The 22,891-nt window shown below is 47.1% G+C and overlaps 1 protein-coding gene across 3 annotated transcripts in view; it reads right to left on the bottom strand.

The window, feature by feature from the left end:
• ABRAXAS2 (abraxas 2, BRISC complex subunit) overlaps nucleotides 1–22,891 on the bottom strand; it is a 209,065-nt gene that overhangs the window by 175,206 nt on the left and 10,968 nt on the right. For all 3 annotated transcript variants that reach the window (XM_033943580.1, XM_033943579.1, XM_033943577.1), the window contains exon 2: nucleotides 2,212–2,302. In XM_033943580.1, coding sequence (XP_033799471.1) covers nucleotides 2,212–2,302 — 91 coding nt within the window. The remainder of the gene's footprint in view (nucleotides 1–2,211; nucleotides 2,303–22,891) is intronic.

Below are 22,891 nucleotides of genomic sequence, written 5' to 3'. Positions count from 1 at the left end.
AAAATTTTCATGCTTCGGTCCCTTTATACATTTACTTATCTTAAATAGCCTTAACTCCGGTTTACTACCATCCTCGTGGAAAACTGCCACAATCTTCCCAATAATAAAGGATTATAAGTCTAGCCCTGAGGATGCTTCAAACTATCGCCCCATAGCTAATATTACATTCTTACCTAAACTCACAGAAAGAATAGTATTCGATCAATTGTCAGATTTTGTCGAATCAACTAATGCTCTACATCCAAACCAGACAGGATTTAAGAAAAACCACTCTACAGAGTACTCACTGATCGGTCTGACCACAAACATACTTTAGTACTTAGATCATCATAACTCTGTCATTCTCTTTTCCTTAGATTTATCAGCAGCATTTGACACTATTGATCATGTATTACTTCTTGAGAGACTGAAATCCATAGGTGTCTGTGACCAAATACTTGATTGGTTCAGCTCCTTTCTCTCTAATCAATCATCTATAGTTACCTTCAATAACTCCGTCTCTAAACCTTATACTCTTAATTATGGTATTACTCAAGGATCCATACTATCTCCATTATTGTTCAATATTTTTCTGTCTCCTCTATTAAGTCTATGTCAGTCAATAGGCTTCACCACCTTCACATTCGCCAATGATATACAACTTTTACACCCTCTAAATCCAGAAAATAAGGAGGAAATACTCGAGATTAATAAAAAGCTAGAGAGGGTTAAACATTGGCTTAGTTCCAAAATGCTAGCTCTAAATATACAGAAAACAAAAGCTCTTCTTTTCCCATGGAAAAAGGGAATAAACTTGACTACCCCCTTCACCCTTGATAACATTCATCTGGAGTTGGTAACATCATTAAAAATATTGGGAGTCATCATCGATGATAAATTTTCTTTTCACGAGCACATAAGTAATACCGTAAAATCTTGCTTTTATAGACTGAGAATGATTCACTCAATCTCTAAGTTTCTAGAGCCAAAATCACTAAATATATTAATTCACTCTTTAATTATCACTAAGCTTCATTACTGTAATTCTTTATTAATAAATGTCACGCAAAAAAAAAAAAAAAAAGAAGCGTTTTCAGATAATCCAGAACACTGCCATTAAACTCATTCATAATGGTAAAAAATACGATCATGTCACTCCTTTTCTGACTAAATCTCACTGGCTTCCAATTAACCACCGTATTACTTTTAAAATTTTACTCTTAGTATTAAAAACCCTTTCCACTAACGAACCCCAATTTATCAATAATTTACTCATCCCTTATAGTACGTCACGTTCTCTCCGGTCCACTAATCAAAAACTCATGGTAGTCCCCTCTCTGAAAATTATTGGAACTCGACGACATGACATGTGATGGCTCTGCAGCTTTGGAACACTTTACCTCAGCATATAAGAGAGGAAAATAATTTGAGTCGTTTTAAAGTAACTTAAAGAGTTCTCTTTTTAAAGATGCTTTTAATCTTTAAATTATGCTTAAATTTTATATTAGTTTCTTTCAGGTTTCTATTTTACCCTCCCTAAGGTTCTCTGCTGTACTTTAAAATATTGAAATGTAGTTCTGCCCCTCTTTTCCTTATGTATTGATTAGTCCACAAATCTGTCGGTCTAACCCATTATTTTAAATTTTAAACGTCATGTTTAAATAAATGCCTTTTCCTTTTTTTATTAATTATTAACGTTGTATCTCGCTTAGTAAAACTAAATAAGCGATTCATCAAATTAAAATAAAACTTGAAACTTGGTTTCTTCAACTTGTTCTTGCATGATAAGTTTAACTGAGCGCATTTCCTTAATCAGGATATCAAGCTGCGAGTCATCGTGCTTCGACGCCATTTTGTCCGGCATGCTCGGGTCTGTTTTAGGCCTCTTAGCGCTGGATGGAGCAGGTGAAGAAGGATCGCCTTTATTAGGTTTTGAGGGAGTCATGTAGGTAGATGAAGCTGATCACAGAAAATCGTTCGAAGATGAAAAGCACCCCAAAATAGCCGCAGTAATCTTAAATTGAATATCAGTGTGGAGGAGAGATTACCCCATGCGTCTACCCTCCGTGGCTGTCAGGCTCCACCCCCTTTCTTTCCTCTTTTGATTATAAGTTTAGGTAGAAAGTTTACGATTGATGTACCATTCATCTACTGACTAGGCCTTATTGCTTGTTGAGGGCTACACAAATGAGGTCTTCTGTTTGGAAGCTGCTCTCTTCTAGCTCCACTTACCAATGACTTGCACAAATTCGCTGTTGCTCATCTGGGAATCACTGATATTGAAGGTCTCTTCTTGTCTTACCCCCCCAAGCAGGAATCCTTCCTACAATTAAACAAAAAGATGTACAGTAAATGTCTGTGTTCAAGTATAAAAAAATGCAAGCATCCCTTGCTTATTAAGCAATCAGGTGTAAGATTCTCCTTCCCACCATATACGGTATCATAATCTCTTCAGAAACAAAGGATCCAATGCTATACAGTGATGTCTCTAAGAGCTTCTCCAGATTTACTAAACTATTAGGTAGATCCGAGAACTAAAGTAATTCTAACAAGTTGACCCTACCATCCCCAATTCTGAAAGTTATAAAATACAAGACATCTCACAGCAAATCATTCAACTTCCAAATAGCAAAAATGTGGAACTCACTTCCCATCAAAATTTCCACAACCACAGCATATACACTGTTTTGCAAAATTCTAAAAACATGGCATTTTAAGAAACCTCAGCCAGGGGTCCAAAGAGACTCAGACTAAGAATATAAGTCACCTAAAACAAAGACAATGTTAATGGTCAGCTGTATTTATGATACATACAGCAATGTTACTTACCGTAACAGTTGTTATCCAGGGACAGCAGGCAGCTATTCTCACTAGTGGGTGATGTCATCCAACGGAGCCCCGATACGGACATCTCACAAGCATACCTGCTTGTAGAAACTTTTAGAAGTTTCGAGTTGCCCACACCGCGCATGCGCGAGTGCCTTCCCGCCCGATGTACCGGGCGCGTCTCCTCAGTTCAGATAGCTAGCAGAGAAGCCAACCCAGGGGGGAGGTGGGTGGGACGTGAGAATAGCTGCCTGCTGTCCCTGGATAACAACTGTTACGGTAAGTAACATTGCTTTATCCCAGGACAAGCAGGCAGGTATTCTCACTAGTGGGTGACCTCCAAGCTAACCACAATGGGATGGTGGGAGAGTTGGCAACTTAGGAGAATAAATTTTGTAATACTGTTTGGCCAAACTGTCCATCCCGTCTGGAGAAAGTATCCAGACAATAATGAGAAGTTAAGGTGTGAACTGAGGACCAAGTGGCAGCCTTACAAATCTCCTCAATCGGTGTCGATCTGAGGAAAGCCACAGAGGCTGCCATTGCTCTGACCTTATGGGCTGTGACTTTGCTGTGAAGGGGTAATCCAGCCAGTGCATAGCAGAAAGAGATACAAGCCGCCATCCAGTTGGAGATGGTGCACTTAGAGATAGGGCGTCCCAACTTGTTCGGATCGAAGGAGATGAAAAGTTGAGGAACAGTTCTGTGAGGCTTGATGCGTTCCAGGTAGAAAGCCAAAGCACGTTTACAGTCCAGAGTGTGAAGAGCTGATTCTCCAGGATGAGAATGAGGCTTTGGAAAAAACACAGGAAGAACAATGGATTGATTCAGATGAAATTCTGGGATCACCTTGGTGAGGAATTTGGGATGAGTGCGAAGGACCACCTTATCATGATGAAACACTGTAAAGGGCGGACCCCCAACCAATGCTTGAAGCTCACTCACTCGACGAGCACAAGTGAGGCCAATGAGAAATACCACTTTCCAAGTGAGATATTTCAGAGGAGCCTTGTTAAGAGGTTCAAATGGAGGCTTCATAAGTTGGTAAAGAACAACATTAAGGTCCCAAACCACTGGAGGCGGTTTGAGGGGAGGATTGACATGGAAAAATCCTTTCATGAATCTGGAAACCACAGGATGTGCAGAAAGAGGTTTCCCCAGAAGAGGCTGATGGAAAGCAGCAATTGCACTAAGATGGACTCTGATCGATGTAGACTTGAGGACAGATTGAGACAGGTGCAAAAGGTAGTCCAAAACAGAGTACAAGGAGGCATGTTGAGGCTCCTTATGATGAGAAAAACATCAAGTAGAGAATCTAGTCCATTTCTGGGAATAGCATTGTCTAGTAGCAGGCTTCCTTGAAGCTTTCAAAACATCCCGCACAGCTTGTGAAAACTGAAGGGGAGTTACGCTGAGAGGAACTAAGCTGTCAGGTGTAGCGACTGCAGGTTGGGATGAAGCAGAGATCCCTGATGCTGCGTAAGCAGAGATGGAAACACTGGCAGAAGGAAGGGCTCTCTGCTGCTGAGTTGCAGAAGAAGGGAGTACCAAGGTTGCCTGGGCCACCGAGGAGCAATCAGAATCATGGTGGCCCGGTCGGACTTGAGCTTGATCAGAGTCCTTTGAATGAGAGGAAATGGAGGAAACGCATAAAGAAAGAGATTCCCCCAGTCCAGAAGAAAAGCATCTGCCTCGAGACGATGATGAGTGTAGATCCTGGAGCAGAACTGAGGCAGTTTGAAATTGTGGGGAGCTGCAAAAAGGTCTATCTGAGGCGTTCCCCAAAGGGAGAAGATGTGATGAAGGGGCGTGGAATGAAGAGTCCATTCGTGAGGCTGGAGAAGACGACTCAAGTTGTCCGCCAAGGCATTGTCCGCCCCCTGAATGTAGACTGCTTTGAGGAAGGTGTTGTGGCGAATCGCCCAATCCCAAACTTTCAGAGCTTCCTGACAGAGGGAGGCCGATCCCGTGCCTCCTTGCTTGTTAACATAATACATGGCGACCTGATTGTCCGTGCGAATGAGGACCACCATGTCATGAAGCAGATGCTGAAAAGCAGTGAGAGCATTGAAAATCGCCCTGAGTTCCAGTAGATTGATATGGCACAGACGATCCGCACTCGTCCAATAGCCCTGGGTGCGGAAACCGTCCAGATGAGCCCCCCAAGCATAGTTCGAGGAGTCGGTCGTGAGGACCTTCTGATGGGGAGGCATGTGAAACAGCAAACCTCTGGAGAGATTGGAAGAGAGCATCCACCAGCGAAGCGACTGTAGCAGAGCAAGAGTGCCCTGAATGTGTCGAGTCAGAGGGTCGGAGATCTGCGACCATTGAGACGCCAGGGTCCACTGAGGAATCCGCAGGCGAAGTCTGGCAAAAGGAGTCACGTGTACCGTAGAGGCCATGTGGCCCAGAAGCACCATCATGTGTCTCGCCGAGATGGACGGGCGAGAGGAGACTGAGCGACAAAGATGAAGAAGGGCCGCCAGGCGTTTAGGATGAAGGAATGCTCTGAGTTGAATAGTATCCAGAACAGCTCCGATGAAGGGAAGAATCTGGGAAGGTTGCAGATGGGATTTGGGAAAGTTGATCTCGAATCCCAGACTCTGCAGGAACCAGATCGTCTTCTGGGTTGCCTGGATGACACCCTGAGACGTGGAATCCTTGATGAGCCAGTCGTCGAGGAAGGGAAACACCTGAAGACCATGGTTCCTGAGTGCTGTGGCCACTACAACCAGGCACTTGGTGAAGACTCTGGGTGAGGAAGCCAGGCCGAAAGGGAGCACTCTGTATTGAAGATGAAGACGTCCCACCCGAAAACTGAGGTAATATGATGGGAATATGAGTGTAGGCCTTCTTGAGATCCAGAGAGCATAACCAGTCGGTCTGCTTGAGGAGGGGATAGAGAGAAGCCAGGGTCAACATGCGAAACTTCTCCCTGACCAGAAACTTGTTGAGCACCCTGAGGTCCAAAATAGGACGCAGGCCTCCCGTCTTCTTCGGAACAAAGAAGTACTGGGAGTAAAAACCCTTGTTCTGTTGGCCCACAGGGACCGGCTCGACGGCACGAAGCCGGAGCAAAGCCTGAGCTTCCTGAAGAAGAAGGGCGGTCTGGGTTAAGTTGGAAGGATACTCTCTTGGCGGATGTTCCGGAGGAACTTGATGGAACTGAAGAGAGTATCCCTCTCTTACGATGGAAAGGACCCAGAGGTCGGTCGTAATAGTCATCCATCGATGATAAAAATGATAAGAGACGACCTCCGATGGGAAAAAACGAGGAGGGCAGAACGATGGAAGTTATGCTCTCTATGAGACAGTCAAAAAGGCTGAGGAGCCTTGGGGACAGCAGAAGGCTGAGGCTTTTGTTGGGGCTTCTGCTGGTGCTGCCTCTTCACAGGTTGACGGATGGTGGGCGCCTGCTTCGGCAGGTAGCGTCACTGATAGATCATAGGCGGGCGAGACGGACGAGCAATAGCAGGCTTGGGCTTCTGGCGGAGAATAGATTGAAAAGACATTTCATGTTTTGACAGCTTCTCCGTCGCCGCCTCAATGGACTCATCGAAAAGGTCTGCTCCCCCACAGGGAACGTTCGCCAGCCTGTCCTGGAGATTCGGGTCCATATCAATGGTCCGGAGCCATGCCAGGTGTCGCATGGCCACCGAACAAGCAGCAGCCCTGGCAGAGAGTTCAAAAGCGTTGTAAAATGATTGCATCATCTGCAGGCGGAGTTGGGACAACGACGCCAGGACTTCTGAGTACTCGAAGCGAGCCTGAGAGTCTAGATATGGCAAAAACTTTTGTAGAATTGAGAGAAAAAAATCAAAGTAGGTCGCAAAATGAAAACTATAATTCAGGACTCGAGAGGCCATCATCGAGTTCTGGTAGATGCGCATACCAAATCTGTCCATGGTTTTGCCCTCCCGGCCAGGAGGAGTGGAGGCATAGACCTGGGAGGGATGAGACCGCTTCAAGGAGGACTCATCCAAGAGGGACTGGTGAGAGAGCTGTGCACCGTCGAAGCCCTTATGGTGCACTGTGCGGTACCTGGCATCCAACTTCCCGGGGACAGCGGGGATGGAGTAAGGAGTCTCAAAACATCTCATGAAAGTCTGGTCCAGAAGCTTATGGAGAGGCAGACGGAGAGACTCAGCAGGAGGTTGGGGAAGATGCATTGTCTCCAAATACTCCTTAGAAAACTTGGAACCCGAATCCAGGGTAATATCCAGATCCACCGCCATCTGCCGCAGGAAAGATGAGAAAGATAATTGGTCAGCCAGTGCCGGGCCTCGAGACGGGCTCGAAGAAGCCGAGGTGTCCTGATCCACTGAGGCCGAGGACCGGCAGGGAGAGAACGATCCCACGATGTCCTCGAGTTCCGGCATATGAGGAGGAGGCAAGTAATCCGGTGAAAACTCCCTAAAGGGCTGCTTACGACGAGGCAAGGCATGCCTCGAAGAATGCCTTGATGAATGTCTCGAGCGACGACCCAAACTGTGTCTAGAAGCAGGCCTCGAACGTCGAGGCGAGCAAGGCCCAGACGAGGCATCCAGCGAGTAGATGGGGCTGGAGGCTGTGGATTGAAGCAGAGGAGGCTGAGACGAAGCCCCTCGAGGCACCCCCCAAGACTCGAGGCTCGGCATCGAGGAGGAAGGTTCTGCTCCAGGCAAGGTGGAGGATTCAGCGCCATGCATCGAGTGTATCGGTTCCAAAGGTGGCATGGGCAAAGACTCTGCTTCTTGCGTTGCATGCCCCGAAGCCCGACCAGACACTCGCCAAGACTCTGCTCCCAGCAGCGAGAGTGTGCGTCGAGGAGGCACTGGAGGCGGCTCGACCTCGCAGGAGGCTTCTGCGTGCCCAGGCTGGATTTGGGAGAGAAGCGTCGGCCCAATCTTAGTAAAGAGCTCGACAAATCGCTTCTCCATCATGGCATGGAACGAAGCCCGCAAAGAGGGATTCGCATCCGCAATGGGACCTCCAGCATGGACATCGCTAACTCGGCCGCCAGGGGGCTTGGGCTTAGAAGCCTTGGGCACCTTGAGCACCACTGGAGGAATGGGAGGCTGCGTTACCTGACCTGAAGAGACAGCGGACGGCACCGCAGCAGGCGTCGGAGTCGAAGCCGGCACGAACGAGGCAGGCTTAAGCAGACTCGATGCCGAAGAGGCTGAAGCGGAAGTCGAAGGCGTGGCGCTCTGCGATGAGGGCAGCTCCGGCAACGCCTCCATGCTGAACAGCGACTCCCACAAGATGCAGCAACGCTTAAAAGCACGTGCTGTAAATGTGGAGCAAGTCTGGCACGATTTCGGAAGATGTTGAGGCCCGAGACATTGAATACAGCGTCGGTGAGGGTCCGTCAATGAAATCGTGCGCTGGCACTTGACACACTTTTTAAAACCGGTGACAGGCCGGGACATAGGCCGAAAAAGCTCCGCCGCAAGATCGAAGCTGCGAGGCCGCGGCCAAGCAGCCTGCCCGGTCGAACGAACGAAAGAAATTATTATTTTTTTTCAACAAACAAAAAAACGCAATGTGAACCAATGATAATGAGCAAAGAAAACTCAAAACCGCGGACACAGAAGGCACAAGTGAAGGAACTTCGCGCAGAGAGTCAAAGACGGACTTCTCAGCTCCGCGGAAGAGTAAGAACTGAGGAGATGCACCCGGTGCATCGGGCGGGAAGGCACTCGCGCATGCGCGGTGTGGGCAACTCGAAACTTCTAAAAGTTTCTACAAGCAGGTATGCTTGTGAGATGTCCGCATCGGGGCTCCGTTGGATGATGTCACCCACTAGTGAGAATACCTACCTGCTTGTCCTGGGATAATATATATATATATCCTCTATAATAAAATCCTAAGCGCACATGTGCATTTTGGACGGCGTGTTTCCTGACAGTATGCTGTGTTCCTCTGTGTCGAATTCCATTTTCGAACACGGAGGTAGGAAACACGCCGACGACTCCCCCTCCCGTCTTCATTCACCGCCAGAAAAACCTCCATAGGCGTTGCAACGGTGGGAAGGGGGGGTGGCACAGGCGCCCCTGCCAGCATCTATTTCTCCCCCTCGCCTGCTCACTCGCCTTCCGTTTTTAACTTCAAAGAAAAGCGCTGCACCTTGCTGCCGCTGGCCTGGCTGTCTTCTCTCCACTGCGGCACGCCCTCTGACAACTTCCTGTTTCCGCTAGGGCTGGCTGCAGTGGAGAGAAGACGCCGAGGCCCGCAACAGTGTGGCGCAGCGCTTTTCTTTGAAGTTAAACATTGGGTTGGGTGGGTGGAACAGTTTTGAACTGGTTTTGCTACTTCCTGATGAAAAGATGGGCTGGGGGGGTAAAAATGGGTTTGGAGCTGGGGCTGCAAATAGGGGACATACGAGGGAAGGAGGTTTTACTAGCACCGGGTTAAACACTAGTACTATATATAATTTAATAACTTTATGTACCATGTACTGTACTGTAAAATTCTTTGTAATATATATGGCTCTATACAAATTATAAGTAACAATATGTTGCCTGTAACCTGCTTAGAACTCTAATTAATGAAGATTTGGCTGGATATAAGATTGGCAAAAACAAAAAAACATGACCCCAAAATCTCCACACAGAAGAAAATCCAGAAGAAACCAAAAGAAACTCTGTGGAATGATAATGTTCCTTAATGGACTTTATTTGAAAATGTCAAAGTTCCAAAGGTACACTAATATCGTCCACATAAAATAAAATCATCCACCTAAAAGTAAATTGATCCACATAAAAATCTTAAAGGACTTAGTCCGCTAGGGATGCAGGACCCAACATGGTCCGCGTTTCGACAAAAAGTCTTCTTCAGGGGTCCTATAAATAATGAGAGGTATGTTAAGGACATATATGTAAGTTATGAAAAGGGGTGGTTATGAAATCTAAAACTGTGAGTGATATCTAACATGCAAAGAATATTGACAATGTGAGATGAAGGATACAGTGATGTGAATGAAACTGATAGTAATGAGTTGGTGAAAGATCGTGATGAATATCACAAACATGTGAAGACAAAAGATATATTAATCTATGCAAAATGCAAAGTGAAGTGAAAAACTTAATATATTATAAAAGAATATATAAGAATTACAAAGATCGTGCTAAACAATTGATCTGTGAACACCTGTGTTTGAACAAGTTTATAAAAAGCGGACTATATAGGACAAGAATACATACCCTGGGGGTCCTATAATGATGAATTAATTCAAAAAGATTAAAATAAAAGTAAAAAAATAAAAATTTAAGAGATAAAAACATATGCAAAACTGTGTGCTACTACCAAGTTTAAAATTAAGCATATCAGGAAGGCCATGTAAAATATTTAAAAAATGCATATTCTACAAAAATCCTAGTAACATCAGAAAACAAGTACAGGTAATAGAAAGAAAACACATATAGTTAAAAGAATGGCGTAAGTGGAAGCTTCTGATAAAGAGGCTAAATTAAAAACCTTATAAAAACCCAAAAACTACACAAGTTAGCATACCCAGTGAGCTGTGATCATAAGAAAAACCAGTGGGGAGGGGGCATCTACCATGGAGCCACAGGGAAGTGATAGTGGAGGATGGGTTCAGGAAGGAACCATGCCACACATTACTAGATGCTGCTAGAAAGACTATGCAAAGGAAAATGCTATCCAGAAAAAGCAAAAGAAAACAGATACAAATATAAAATGCAAAACTAAATCCTACTAAAAAAGGAAAAGAAAAAACCTGGTAGAGGGCATCCAGTAAACGATATGGAAGGCATCTGGTGAAAAATGGAGAAAAGTGATAGCTAAGAAGGACAGAATCTAAGCGAAATCAGATACAAAAAGTGAAAACCATAAAATCAGTGATGTCCGTGAAGGAACTGCAGTATGAAAAGACTATACAAGTAAAAGTACAAAAACTAAAGTAAAAGCCGAGTCAGAAACACTAACCTAATATGTGGTGAGCCGGAAGTGAGACACTGCTTGCATTTGCAATGGTTAGGATATAAAATTGCATATAACATAACCAAGTTCTAAGAAATGGCACTTAAAAATCACAAAGTCAGTTACTATGCACTACCATGCAAAGTGATGCAGGTTTGATCCTCTGCTCCTGCAAAACGAACCTGATTGAATTTTTTGATTGGGTGACCAGAGAGCTGGATCGAGGACATATGCTAGATGTAATTTACTTGGATTTCAGCAAAGCCTTTGATATAGTTCCTCATAGGAGACTTGAACAAACTTGAAGGGATGAAGTTAGGACCCAAAGTGGTGAACTGGGTTAGAAACTGGCTGTCGGACAGACGCCAGAGGGTGGTGGTTAATGGAAGTCACTCGGAGGAAGGAAAGGTGAATAGTGGAGTCCCTCAGGGTTCGGTGCTGGGGCCGATTCTGTTCAATATGTTTGTGAGTGACATTGCTGAAGAGTTAGAAGGAAAAAAGTGTGCCTTTTTGCAGATGATACCAAGATTTGTATCAGAGTAGACACCAAAGAGGGAGTGGAAAATATGAAAAAGGATCTGCAAAAGTTAGAGGAATGGTCTAATGCCTGGCAACTAAAATTCAATGCAAAGAAATGCAGAGTAATGCATTTGGGGATTAATAATCGGAAGGAACTGTATATGCTGGGAGGTGAGAAGCTGATATGCACGGATGGGGAGAGGGACCTTGGGTGATAGTGTCCGAAGATCTAAAGGCGAAAAAACAGTGTGACAAGGCGGTGGCTACTGCTGGAAGGATGCTGGGCTGTATAAAGAGAGGCGTAGCCAGTAGAAGGAAGAAGGTGTTCATGCCCCTGTACAGGTCATTGGTAAGGCCCCACTTGGAGTATTGTGTTCAGTTTTGGAGACCGTATCTGGCGAAGGACGTAAGAAGACTTGAGGCGGTCCAGAGGAGGGCGATGAAAATGATAGGAGGCTTACGCCAGAAGACGTATGAGGAGAGACTGGAAGCCCTGAATATGTATACCCTAGAGGAAAGGAGAGACAGGGGAGATATGATTCAGACGTTCAAATACTTAAAGGGTATTAACGTAGAACAAAATCTTTTCCAGAGAAAGGAAAATGGTAAAACCAGAGGACATAATTTGAGGTTGAGGGGTGGTAGATTCAAAGGCAATGTTAGGAAATTCTACTTTATGGAGAGGGTGGTGGATGCCTGGAATGCGCTCCCGAGAGAGGTGGTGGAGAGTAAAACTGTGACTGAGTTCAAAGAAGCGTGGGATGAACACAAAGGATCTAGAATCAGAAAATAAGATTAAATATTGAACTAAGGCCAGTACTGGGCAGACTTGCACGGTCTGTGTCTGTGTATGGCCGTTTGGTGGAGGATGGGCTGGGGAGGGCTTCAATGGCTGGGGGGGTGTAGATGGGCTGGAGTAGGTTTTAACTGAGATTTCGGCAGTTGGAACCCAAGCACAGTACAGGGTAAAGCTTTGGATTCTTGCCCAGAAATAGCTAAGAAGAAAAAATTTAAAAATTTAAATTGAATCAGGTTGGGCAGACTGGATGGACCATTCGGGTCTTTATCTGCCGTCATCTACTATGTTACTATGTTACTATGCACTAAGCTAGGAATAAGAACATAAAAATAGCCATACTGGGTCAGACCAGTAGTCCATCTAGCCCAGTATCCTGTTTCCACAGTGGCCAATCCAAGTTGCAAGTACCTGGCAGAAACCCAAAGAGTAGCAACATTCCATGCTACCAATCCAGGGCAAGCAGTGGATTCTCCCCTGTCTGTCTCAATAGCAGATCATATATGGACTTTTCCTCCAGGAACTTGTCCAATCCTTTTTTAAAATCCAGATATGTTAACCACTGTCACTACATCTTCTGGCAAGGTGTTCCATAGCTTAACAATTGTATTTTAGAAGTATCTTCATGTAATTTCATCACGTATCCCCTAGTCCTTGTACTTATGTGACCAGCAGCCTAGTTGATTTGGAGGCGGGGAGGGGAAAGAGGCATGTGATACCTGTTCCAAAATGGATTTAGTCAAGGGAAATCTTGCCTCACCAATCTACCACATTTCTTTGAAGGGGTGAATGAACATGTAGATAAAAGTGAGCCAGTCGATATTGTGCATCTGGATTTTTAAAAGGCATTTGACAAAGTACCTCATAAAAAACTTCTGAGAAAATTAGAAAGTCATGGGATAAGAGGTAACATCCTATTATGGATTAAGAACTTGTTGAAAGATAGAAAACAGAGTGTAGAGTTAAATGGTCAATATTTTCAATCGATAAGGGTAAATAGTGGGGTTCCCCAGGGGTCTGTGCTGGGACCACTGCTTTTTAACATATTTATCAATGATCTAGAGATAGGAATAAGCAGCAAGTTAAAAAATTTGCTGATGACACAAAGTTGTTCTGGATCAGTAGCATGGAATGTTGCTACTCTTTGGGTTTTGGCCAGGTAATAGTGACCTGTTTTGCTCATCGTGAGGATGGGCTACTGGGCTAGATGGACCATTGGTCTGACCCAGTAAGGCTATTCTTATGTTTAAAGTTGTTAACTCACAAGTTTATTATGAAAAATTGAAAGAAGACCTTATGAGATTGGGCGTCAAAATAGAAATACAGAAACATGACGGCAGAGACTATTCCATGCATCTACCACCCTTTCTGTAAAGCACTGATCACTACCCTCTGTTGCCTTCCACTGAACCAGTTCTTGACCCAGCCCGTCGTTTTGGGACCCATCCCGAAGGCACTCAATTTATTTATTAGACGTCTTTGCTAAAATCTAAATATACCACAACTAGTGCACTCCCTCTATCCAATTCTCAGTGAAAGAAATTGATAGATTTGACTGACAAGACCTGCCTCTAGTGAATCCATGTTACCTCTGGTCCTGCAATCCATTGGATACCAGAAACTGCACTATTCTCTGTTTTAAAAGCATTTCCATGAAGTTATTTACCACAAAAGACAGACTTACCGGCAGATGATATTTAATGTGAACAGTGCAAAGTGACACATGTGGGAAACAGTGTTCCCTCTAAGCGGGCGGGTGTTGTGAGCAAACTTTTTTCACTGTGAGCTAAAAATATCGGGCGCCAGCAAGTTATGAGCCAAATAAATATGTTGCTTTCTACCACAGAACTTCCTTACGTTTGTATGGAATCTATCCCCTTTCAACTTTAGAGAGTGCCCTCTCGTTCTCCCTGCCTTAGCTACTAAGTCTATTCCCTTCAGTACCTTGAATGTTTCTATCATGTCCCCTCTCAATCTCCTCTGCTCAAGGGAGAAGAGGCCCAGTTTCTCTAATCTTTCGCTGTACGGCAACTCCTCCAGCCCCTTAACCATTTTAGTTGCTCTTCTCTGGATCCTTTCGAGTAGTACCGTGTCCTTCTTAAAGTACCAGTGCTGGACGCAGTACTCCAGGTGAGGGCGTACCATGGCCCGGTACAGCAGCATGATAACCTTCTCTGTCTCTTCAGTCCAGCATCTGCCCCTTCCATTCACTGTCTGTCTTTCCCTGCCATCTCTCCTCCTGCCCCCCCCCCCACCCCCCAATTTGGTCTAGCATCCATCATCTTCCTTCTGTTCCCCTCATGGTCTGGCATCTCTATCCTTCCCTCCCCCCTGTGGTTTTTAGCATATCTCTCTTCTCATTTCCTCCACTCAGATCTGATCATTCTCTGCTCTCTCTTCCCTTTTCTTCTCTGGTCTTCCTTCTCTATTTTCTGCCTCCATCTAAATTAAATTCTTTCTTACTATTTAGTCCCGTTTCCCTCTTTTCACTGTGTCTACACACAGCTTGTCACCCCTTTCCCTCACCCCTCCATTATCTTACTATTTTCTTCCCCCTTTATTTATCTCCTCCTTCCATCCAGTATGTGTTCTTTCCCCACTTCCATTCAGCATCTGCTCTCCCTTCTCAACTGACATCCATCTGCCTTCTGCTCTCTCTCCCTTCTTCTCACTTCCATCATCTGTCCCCTTCTCTCTCTCTCTCATCTCCTCCATTCCATCATCTGCCCCTTCTCTCTCTCTCTCTCTCTCTCTCTCCCTCCCCCCCCCCCCCAACTTCCATCATCTGCCCCCCTTCCCCTCACCTTTGTGGGTCACTTTCTTTCCCCTGAGGGTGGCTCATGTCACAGGGGAAGCTTTGGCCGAGCAGAACCGCTTGATTGACAGTGGAACTTACTTGATTGATGTCGATGCTGGGGCCCGTTGCCGTTTGAAGGAAAAAAAAAAAGGTGGAAAAAAGGAACCTGTAAAGGCGAGAGGAAGGGAAACCTCCAGGACAGCTGCTTTTTGCCCTCCTTCAGCGGCCCAAGAGTTCAGACCAGCAGCGGCAGCTCTGTATGCTTTTAACTTCGGCACAGAGCTGCCCCTAATCAATAGTTTAGCGCGGTTTCATGAGGCAGCCTCGGGGCCTTTGATAGCCAGCCCGCTTCGATGATGCGATGTGGGCCGGCCTAGCAAAGGCCCCGAGGCTGCCTTATGAAACCGCGCTAAACTATTGATTAGGGGCAGCTCTGTGCCGAAGTTAAAAGCATACAGAGCTGCCGCTGCTGGTCTGAAGGTGCGGAGACAAGGCAGGAGGCAAACGCGGTGGAAGGCAGGAGTCCCGGCCAAGGCAGGAGTCCCGGCACAGCGACTGCAACAGGAAGTTGCAAGTCAGCTGACGCCGGCCTTTCGTTGCGGCGGGGACCGAATCCTTCGCGGACCGGCAAGATTTTGTTTGCGGACCGGCGGTTGAAGAACTGTGCTCTACACTGTGTGCGCTGTGACGAGAAACTTGTGGCTGCGAGGTAATATTTTGTGCGCCAGCGCACCCCAGCGCAGCTTAGCGGGAACGCTGGTGGGAAATATGAACCTGAACTATAGCTATGTGATGCAGGGTTCCATCTTTGAGGATACGTTGAAGCTCTTAGCTCAATGTGTGTCAGCAGCTAAGAAAGTAAATAGAATGTTAGGTATTATCAGGAAAGGAATGGAAAACATGATATAGCAGAATTAGAAAAGGTACAGAGAAGGGCGACAAAAAATATAAAAGGGATGAGACGACTTCCCAATGAGAAAGGCTAAAGTGGCTAGGACTCTTCAGCTTGGAGAAGAGACGGCTCAGAAGAGATAATGATAGAGGTCTATAAAATACTGAGTGGAGAGGAATGAGTAGATATGAATCACTTGTTTATTCTTTCCAAAAATACTAAGACTAGGGCGAATCCATTCCGGATTTTTTCTGTGATCCTCCTACTTCACCGGGAGCTCTGCTGCCACCTGCAGTTAGTACCCAAGCATGCAAGAGCTCCATCAAAATTAAGTGAAGAAAGGACAAAATTGTCAATTTCCCAAAACAAATCAACTGTTCTACTCAAAAGCACAGTTACTTACCGTAACAGGTGTTATCCAGGGACAGCAGGCATATATTCTCACATGTGGGTGACGTCATCTACGGAGCCCCGATGCGGAAGCATTTTCAAGCAAACTTGATTGAAGATTTAAGTTTGCTCTGCTGCTCCACGCATGCGTGCCTTCCTGCTCCACTAGGGGGCTCATCCCCTCGTGGTCTCCAGTTCACTTAACTAGCAAAGAAGCCAACCTCGGGGAGGTGGGCGGGTTGTGAGAATATATGCCTGCTGTCCCTGGATAACACCTGTTACGGTAAGTAACTGTGCTTTATCCCAGGACAAGCAGGCATGATATTCTCACATGTGGGTGACCTCCAAGCTTACTGAAGAGGGATGGAGGGAAGTTGGCAATTTAAGCAAATAGATTTCGCAATACCGATTGGCCGAACCGGCCATCGCTTCTGGACAGGGAGTCCAGGCAGTAGTGGGAGGTGAAGGTATGAACCGAAGACCACGTGGCAGCCTTGCAGATTTCCTCAATAGGTGTGGACCTGAGGAACGCTACGGAGGCTGCCATCGCTCGGACTTTGTGTCCCGTTACTCGACCATGCAGCGCGAGACCAGCCTGAGCGTAGCAAAAGGAGATGCAATCGGCCAACCAGTTGGACAAGGTGCGTTTGGAAACTGGGTGGCCTAACCGGTTTGGGTCGAAGGACAGAAACAGTTGTGGGACTTTCCGGTGTGGCTGAGTGCGTTGGAGGTAAAAGGCCAACGCTCTTTTGCAGTCAAGAGCGTGGAGTGCCACTTCTCCGGGGTGAGAGTGGGGCTTGGGAAAAAACACGGGTAAGACGATGGACTGATTGAGATGGAAATCAGACACTACTTTAGGTAGGAACTTTGGATGGGTGCGGAGTACCACCTTGTCGTGATGGAATACCGTGAAGGGTGGATCCGCTACCAGAGCTTGTAGCTCACTAACCCGCCGTGCGGACGTGAGCGCGAGTAAGAAAATTACCTTCCAAGTGAGGAATTTTGGATGGCATTTGTCTAGTGGCTCAAATGGAGGTTTCATTAGTTGAGCCAGAACCACGTTAAGGTCCCAAACCACCGGGGGAGGTTTGAGAGGGGGGTGGACGTTCAGCAGACCCTTCATGAAGCGAGTGACTAAGGGATGGAGCGAGAGGGCTTTCCCTTCTAGGGGCTGATGAAAGGCCGCAATCGCACTGAGGTGTACTCGAATGGAGTTGGTCTTTAGGCCGGAATGAGATAGTTGAAGTAGATAGTCAAGGACCAGGGGGACGGGGACCGACATCGGGTCCTGGCCGTGGGAGGAGCACCAGGTTGAGAATCTGGTCCACTTTTGGGAGTAGCAGGTTCTCGTCGAGGTTTTTCTAGAGGCCTCCAATATCTCCTTGACTGATTGAGACACGGGGAGAGCAGTCAGGGGGAGAGAAACCAAGCATTCAGATGAAGAGATTGAAGATTGGGATGTAACAGTGAACCCTGACCCTGTGACAGTAGAGAGGGAAACAGAGGCAGAGGCAGTGGATCTCTGACACTGAGTAGAAGTAGAAGGGAAAACCACGGCTGGCGTGGCCAGCGAGGGGCAATCAGGATCAGGGTGGCTTGTACTGTTTTCAGGTGGACAAGCGTCCGCAGTATCAGAGGAAACGGCGGGAACGCGTACAGGAACCTTCCCTCCCAGTCGAGGAGGAAGGCGTCGGCCTCGAGCCGGTCCGGGGAGTATATCCGGGAGCAGAAGAGAGGCAGCTTGTGGTTGTGAGGGGACGCGAACAGGTCTATTTGAGGTGTCCCCCACCGTTCGAACACTCCTCGTAGGGTCTGAGAGTGTAGTGACCACTCGTGTGGCTGGAGGAGGCGGCTGAGTCTGTCCGCCAGGCAGTTTTGTTCTCCTTGTATGTACACCGCTCGAAGGAAGGTGTTGTTGGAGATTGCCCATTTCCAGAGGCGCAGGGCTTCCCGACAAAGGAACCAAGATCCTGTCCCCAGGAGGGACCTAAGGCTCCCGGGCCTATTCTGATTGGCCCAGGCGCCTTAGGTCCCACCAGTAGGTGGAGCTTTGGGACGGATGGGCCAATCCGGCCTCATTCCGTCGTTGGCTGCCTGCCGGACAGGCGGGTTTTTCTCCCGTCTGTCCGGCCAACTACACAAAGGTACGGGGAAGGGGGGTGGGGGTGTCGTGGGGGCCGGCCAGGGGGGTCGCGGGTTGGCTGGGGGGGCGGTCGGAAGTTCTTGGGGGGGGCAGTCGTTGGGGGGAGGGGGGTTTGCGTCGAGGGCAGGAGGGCCTGGGATCCCTCCTGCCCGTAATGTAGTACGGGGTGGGGGTAGGGGATCGCCGTGGCCAGGAGGGTTTGGGCTCCCTCCTGGCTCGAACAACTAGCCGGGGGGGAGGGGTCGCCAGGGCCAGGAGGACTTGGGCTCCCTCCTGGCCCGATATTGTCGGGGAGTTGGCGGGGCAAGAGGGCTTGGGCTCCCTTTTGCCCCGATCGTGACGGGGAGTCGGGGGGCAAGAGGGCTTGAGCTCCCTCTTGCCCCGATCGTGTCGGGGGTGCCGTGGTTGGCTGGGGAAAGAGGGCTTGAGCTCCCTCTTGCCCCGATCGTGTCGGGGGGTCGGGACCGCCAAGAGGAAGCAGCAGGACACCGGTAGGAGCTTCTACATGATGGGGAGGTCGGGAGGCTGTGGGGGTGCAGCTTCAGAGAGAGAAGAGCCATCGGCTCAGTTGTGATGATGTGACACCTGTATACTGTATGTACTCGTATTGCAAGACCTCGCTCATTTAGAACAGTCACTACACTCCCGCAGCGTCAGAGAGAGAAGAGCCATCGGCTCAGTTGTGATGATGTGACACGTGTATACTGTATGTACTCATATTGCAAGACCTCGCTCATTTAGAACAGTCACTACACTCCCGCAGCGTCAGAGAGAGAAGAGCCATCAGCTCAATTGTGATGATGTGACACGTGTATACTGTATGTACTCGTATTGCAAGACCTCGCTCATTTAGAACAGTCACTACACTCCCGCAGCGTCAGAGAGAGAAGAGCCATCGGCTCAATTGTGATGATGTGACACGTGTATACTGTATGTACTCGTATTGCAAGACCTCGCTCATTTAGAACAGTCACTACACTATCGCAGCGTCAGAGAGAGAAGAGCCATCGGCTCAGTTGTGATGATGTGACACGTGTATACTGTATGTACTCGTATTGCAAGACCTCGCTCATTTAGAACAGTCACTACACTCCCGCAGCGTCAGAGAGAGAAGAGCCATCGGCTCAGTTGTGATGATGTGACACGTGTATACTGTATGTACTCGTATTGCAAGACCTCGCTCATTTAGAACAGTCACTACACTCCCGCAGCGTCAGAGAGAAAAGAGCCATCGGCTCAGTTGTGATGATGTGACACGTGTATACTGTATGTACTCGTATTGCAAGACCTCGCTCATTTAGAACAGTCACTACACTCACGCAGCTTCAGAGAGAGAAGAGCCATCGGCTCAGTTGTGATGATGTGACACGTGTATACTGTATGTACTCGTATTGCAAGACCTCACTCATTTAGAACAGTCACTACACTCCCGCAGCGTCAGAGAGAGAAGAGCCATCAGCTCAATTGTGATGATGTGACACGTGTATACTGTATGTACTCGTATTGCAAGACCTCGCTCATTTAGAACAGTCACTACACTCCCGCAGCGTCAGAGAGAGAAGAGCCATTGGCTCAATTGTGATGATGTGCCACGTGTATACTGTATGTACTCGTATTGCAAGACCTCGCTCATTTAGAACAGTCACTACACTATCGCAGCGTCAGAGAGAGAAGAACCATCGGCTCAGTTGTGATGATGTGACACGTGTATACTGTATGTACTCGTATTGCAAGACCTTGCTCATTTAGAACAGTAACTACACTCCCGCAGCGTCAGAGAGAGAACCATGAGCTCAGTTGTGATGATGTGATGCATGTATATTGTATGTACTCGTTTTGCAAAACCTCGCTCATTTACAACAGTCACTACATTCCCGCAGCGTCAGAGAGAGAAGAACCATTGGCTCAATTGTGATGATGTTACACGTGTATATTGTATGTACTCGTATTGCAAGACCTCGCTCATTTAGAACAGTCACTACACTCCCGCAGCGTCAGAGAGAGAAGAGCCATTGGCTCAGTTGTGATGATGTGACACGTGTATACTGTATGTACTCGTATTGCAAGACCTCGCTCATTTAGAACAGTAACTACACTCCCGCAGCGTCAGAGAGAGAACCATGAGCTCAGTTGTGATGATGTGATGCATGTATATTAAACATAGAAACAAAGAAATAGACGGCAGATAAGGGCCACGGCCCATCCAGTCTGCCCACCGCAATGACCCTTCCCCACCTAACTCAGTGAATAGATCCCACGTATCTATCCCATTTGGCCTTAAAATCAGGCACGCTGCTGGCCTCAGTGACCTGAAGTGGAAGATTATTGTATGTACTCGTTTTGCAAAACCTCGCTCATTTACAACAGTCACTACATTCCCGCAGCGTCAGAGAGAGAAGAGCCATCCGCTCAGTTGTGATGATGTGACACGTGTATACTGTATGTACTCGTATTGCAAGACCTCGCTCATTTAGAACAGTCACTACACTCCCGCAGCGTCAGAGAGAGAAGAGCCATCGGCTCAGTTGTGATGATGTGACACGTGTATACTGTATGTACTCGTATTGCAAGACCTCGCTCATTTAGAACAGTCACTACACTCCCGCAGCGTCAGAGAGAGAAGAGCCATCGGCTCAATTGTGATGATGTGACACGTGTATACTGTATGTACTCGTATTGCAAGACCTCGCTCATTTAGAACAGTCACTACACTCCCGCAGCGTCAGAGAGAGAAGAGCCATCGGCTCAATTGTGATGATGTGCCACGTGTATACTGTATGTACTCGTATTGCAAGACCTCGCTCATTTAGAACAGTCACTACACTATCGCAGCGTCAGAGAGAGAAGAACCATCGGCTCAGTTGTGATGATGTGACACGTGTATACTGTATGTACTCGTATTGCAAGACCTCGCTCATTTAGAACAGTCACTACACTCCCGCAGCGTCAGAGAGAGAAGAACCATCGGCTCAGTTGTGATGATGTGACACGTGTATACTGTATGTACTCATATTGCAAGACCTCGCTCATTTAGAACAGTCACTACACTCCCGCAGCGTCAGAGAGAGAAGAGCCATCGGCTCAATTGTGATGATGTGACACGTGTATACTGTATGTACTCGTATTGCAAGACCTCGCTCATTTAGAACAGTCACTACACTATCGCAGCTTCAGAGAGAGAAGAGCCATCGGCTCAGTTGTGATGATGTGACACCTGTATACTGTATGTACTCGTATTGCAAGACCTCGCTCATTTAGAACAGTAACTACACTCCCGCAGCGTCAGAGAGAGAACCATGAGCTCAGTTGTGATGATGTGATGCATGTATATTAAACATAGAAACAAAGAAATAGACGGCAGATAAGGGCCACGGCCCATCCAGTCTGCCCACCGCAATGACCCTTCCCCACCTAACTCAGTGAATAGATCCCACGTATCTATCCCATTTGGCCTTAAAATCAGGCACGCTGCTGGCCTCAGTGACCTGAAGTGGAAGATTATTGTATGTACTCGTTTTGCAAAACCTCGCTCATTTACAACAGTCACTACATTCCCGCAGCGTCAGAGAGAGAAGAGCCATCGGCTCAGTTGTGATGATGTGACACGTGTATACTGTATGTACTCGTATTGCAAGACCTCGCTCATTTAGAACAGTTACTACACTCCCGCAGCGTCAGAGAGAGAAGAGCCATCGGCTCAGTTGTGATGATGTGACACGTGTATACTGTATGTACTCGTATTGCAAGACCTCGCTCATTTAGAACAGTCACTACACTTCCGCAGCGTCAGAGAGAGAAGAGCCATCAGCTCAATTGTGATGATGTGACACGTGTATACTGTATGTACTCGTATTGCAAGACCTCGCTCATTTAGAACAGTCACTACACTCCCGCAGCGTCAGAGAGAGAAGAGCCATCGGCTCAGTTGTGATGATGTGACACGTGTATACTGTATGTACTCGTATTGCAAGACCTCGCTCATTTAGAACAGTCACTACACTCCCGCAGCGTCAGAGAGAGAAGAGCCATCGGCTCAGTTGTGATGATGTGACACGTGTATACTGTATGTACTCGTATTGCAAGACCTCGCTCATTTAGAACAGTCACTACACTTCCGCAGCGTCAGAGAGAGAAGAGCCATCAGCTCAATTGTGATGATGTGACACGTGTATACTGTATGTACTCGTATTGCAAGACCTCGCTCATTTAGAACAGTCACTACACTCCCGCAGCGTCAGAGAGAGAAGAGCCATCGGCTCAGTTGTGATGATGTGACACGTGTATACTGTATGTACTCGTATTGCAAGACCTCGCTCATTTAGAACAGTCACTACACTCCCGCAGCGTCAGAGAGAGAAGAGCCATCGGCTCAGTTGTGATGATGTGACACGTGTATACTGTATGTACTCGTATTGCAAGACCTCGCTCATTTAGAACAGTCACTACACTCACGCAGCTTCAGAGAGAGAAGAGCCATCGGCTCAGTTGTGATGATGTGACACGTGTATACTGTATGTACTCGTATTGCAAGACCTCACTCATTTAGAACAGTCACTACACTCCCACAGCGTCAGAGAGAGAAGAGCCATCAGCTCAATTGTGATGATGTGACACGTGTATACTGTA

This window comes from Geotrypetes seraphini, chromosome 4 (genome assembly GCF_902459505.1).
Source record: "Geotrypetes seraphini chromosome 4, aGeoSer1.1, whole genome shotgun sequence".
NCBI lineage: Eukaryota > Metazoa > Chordata > Amphibia > Gymnophiona > Dermophiidae > Geotrypetes > Geotrypetes seraphini.
Note: the sequence above shows the minus strand (reverse complement) of the source record. Positions and strands in the feature narration are given on the sequence as shown.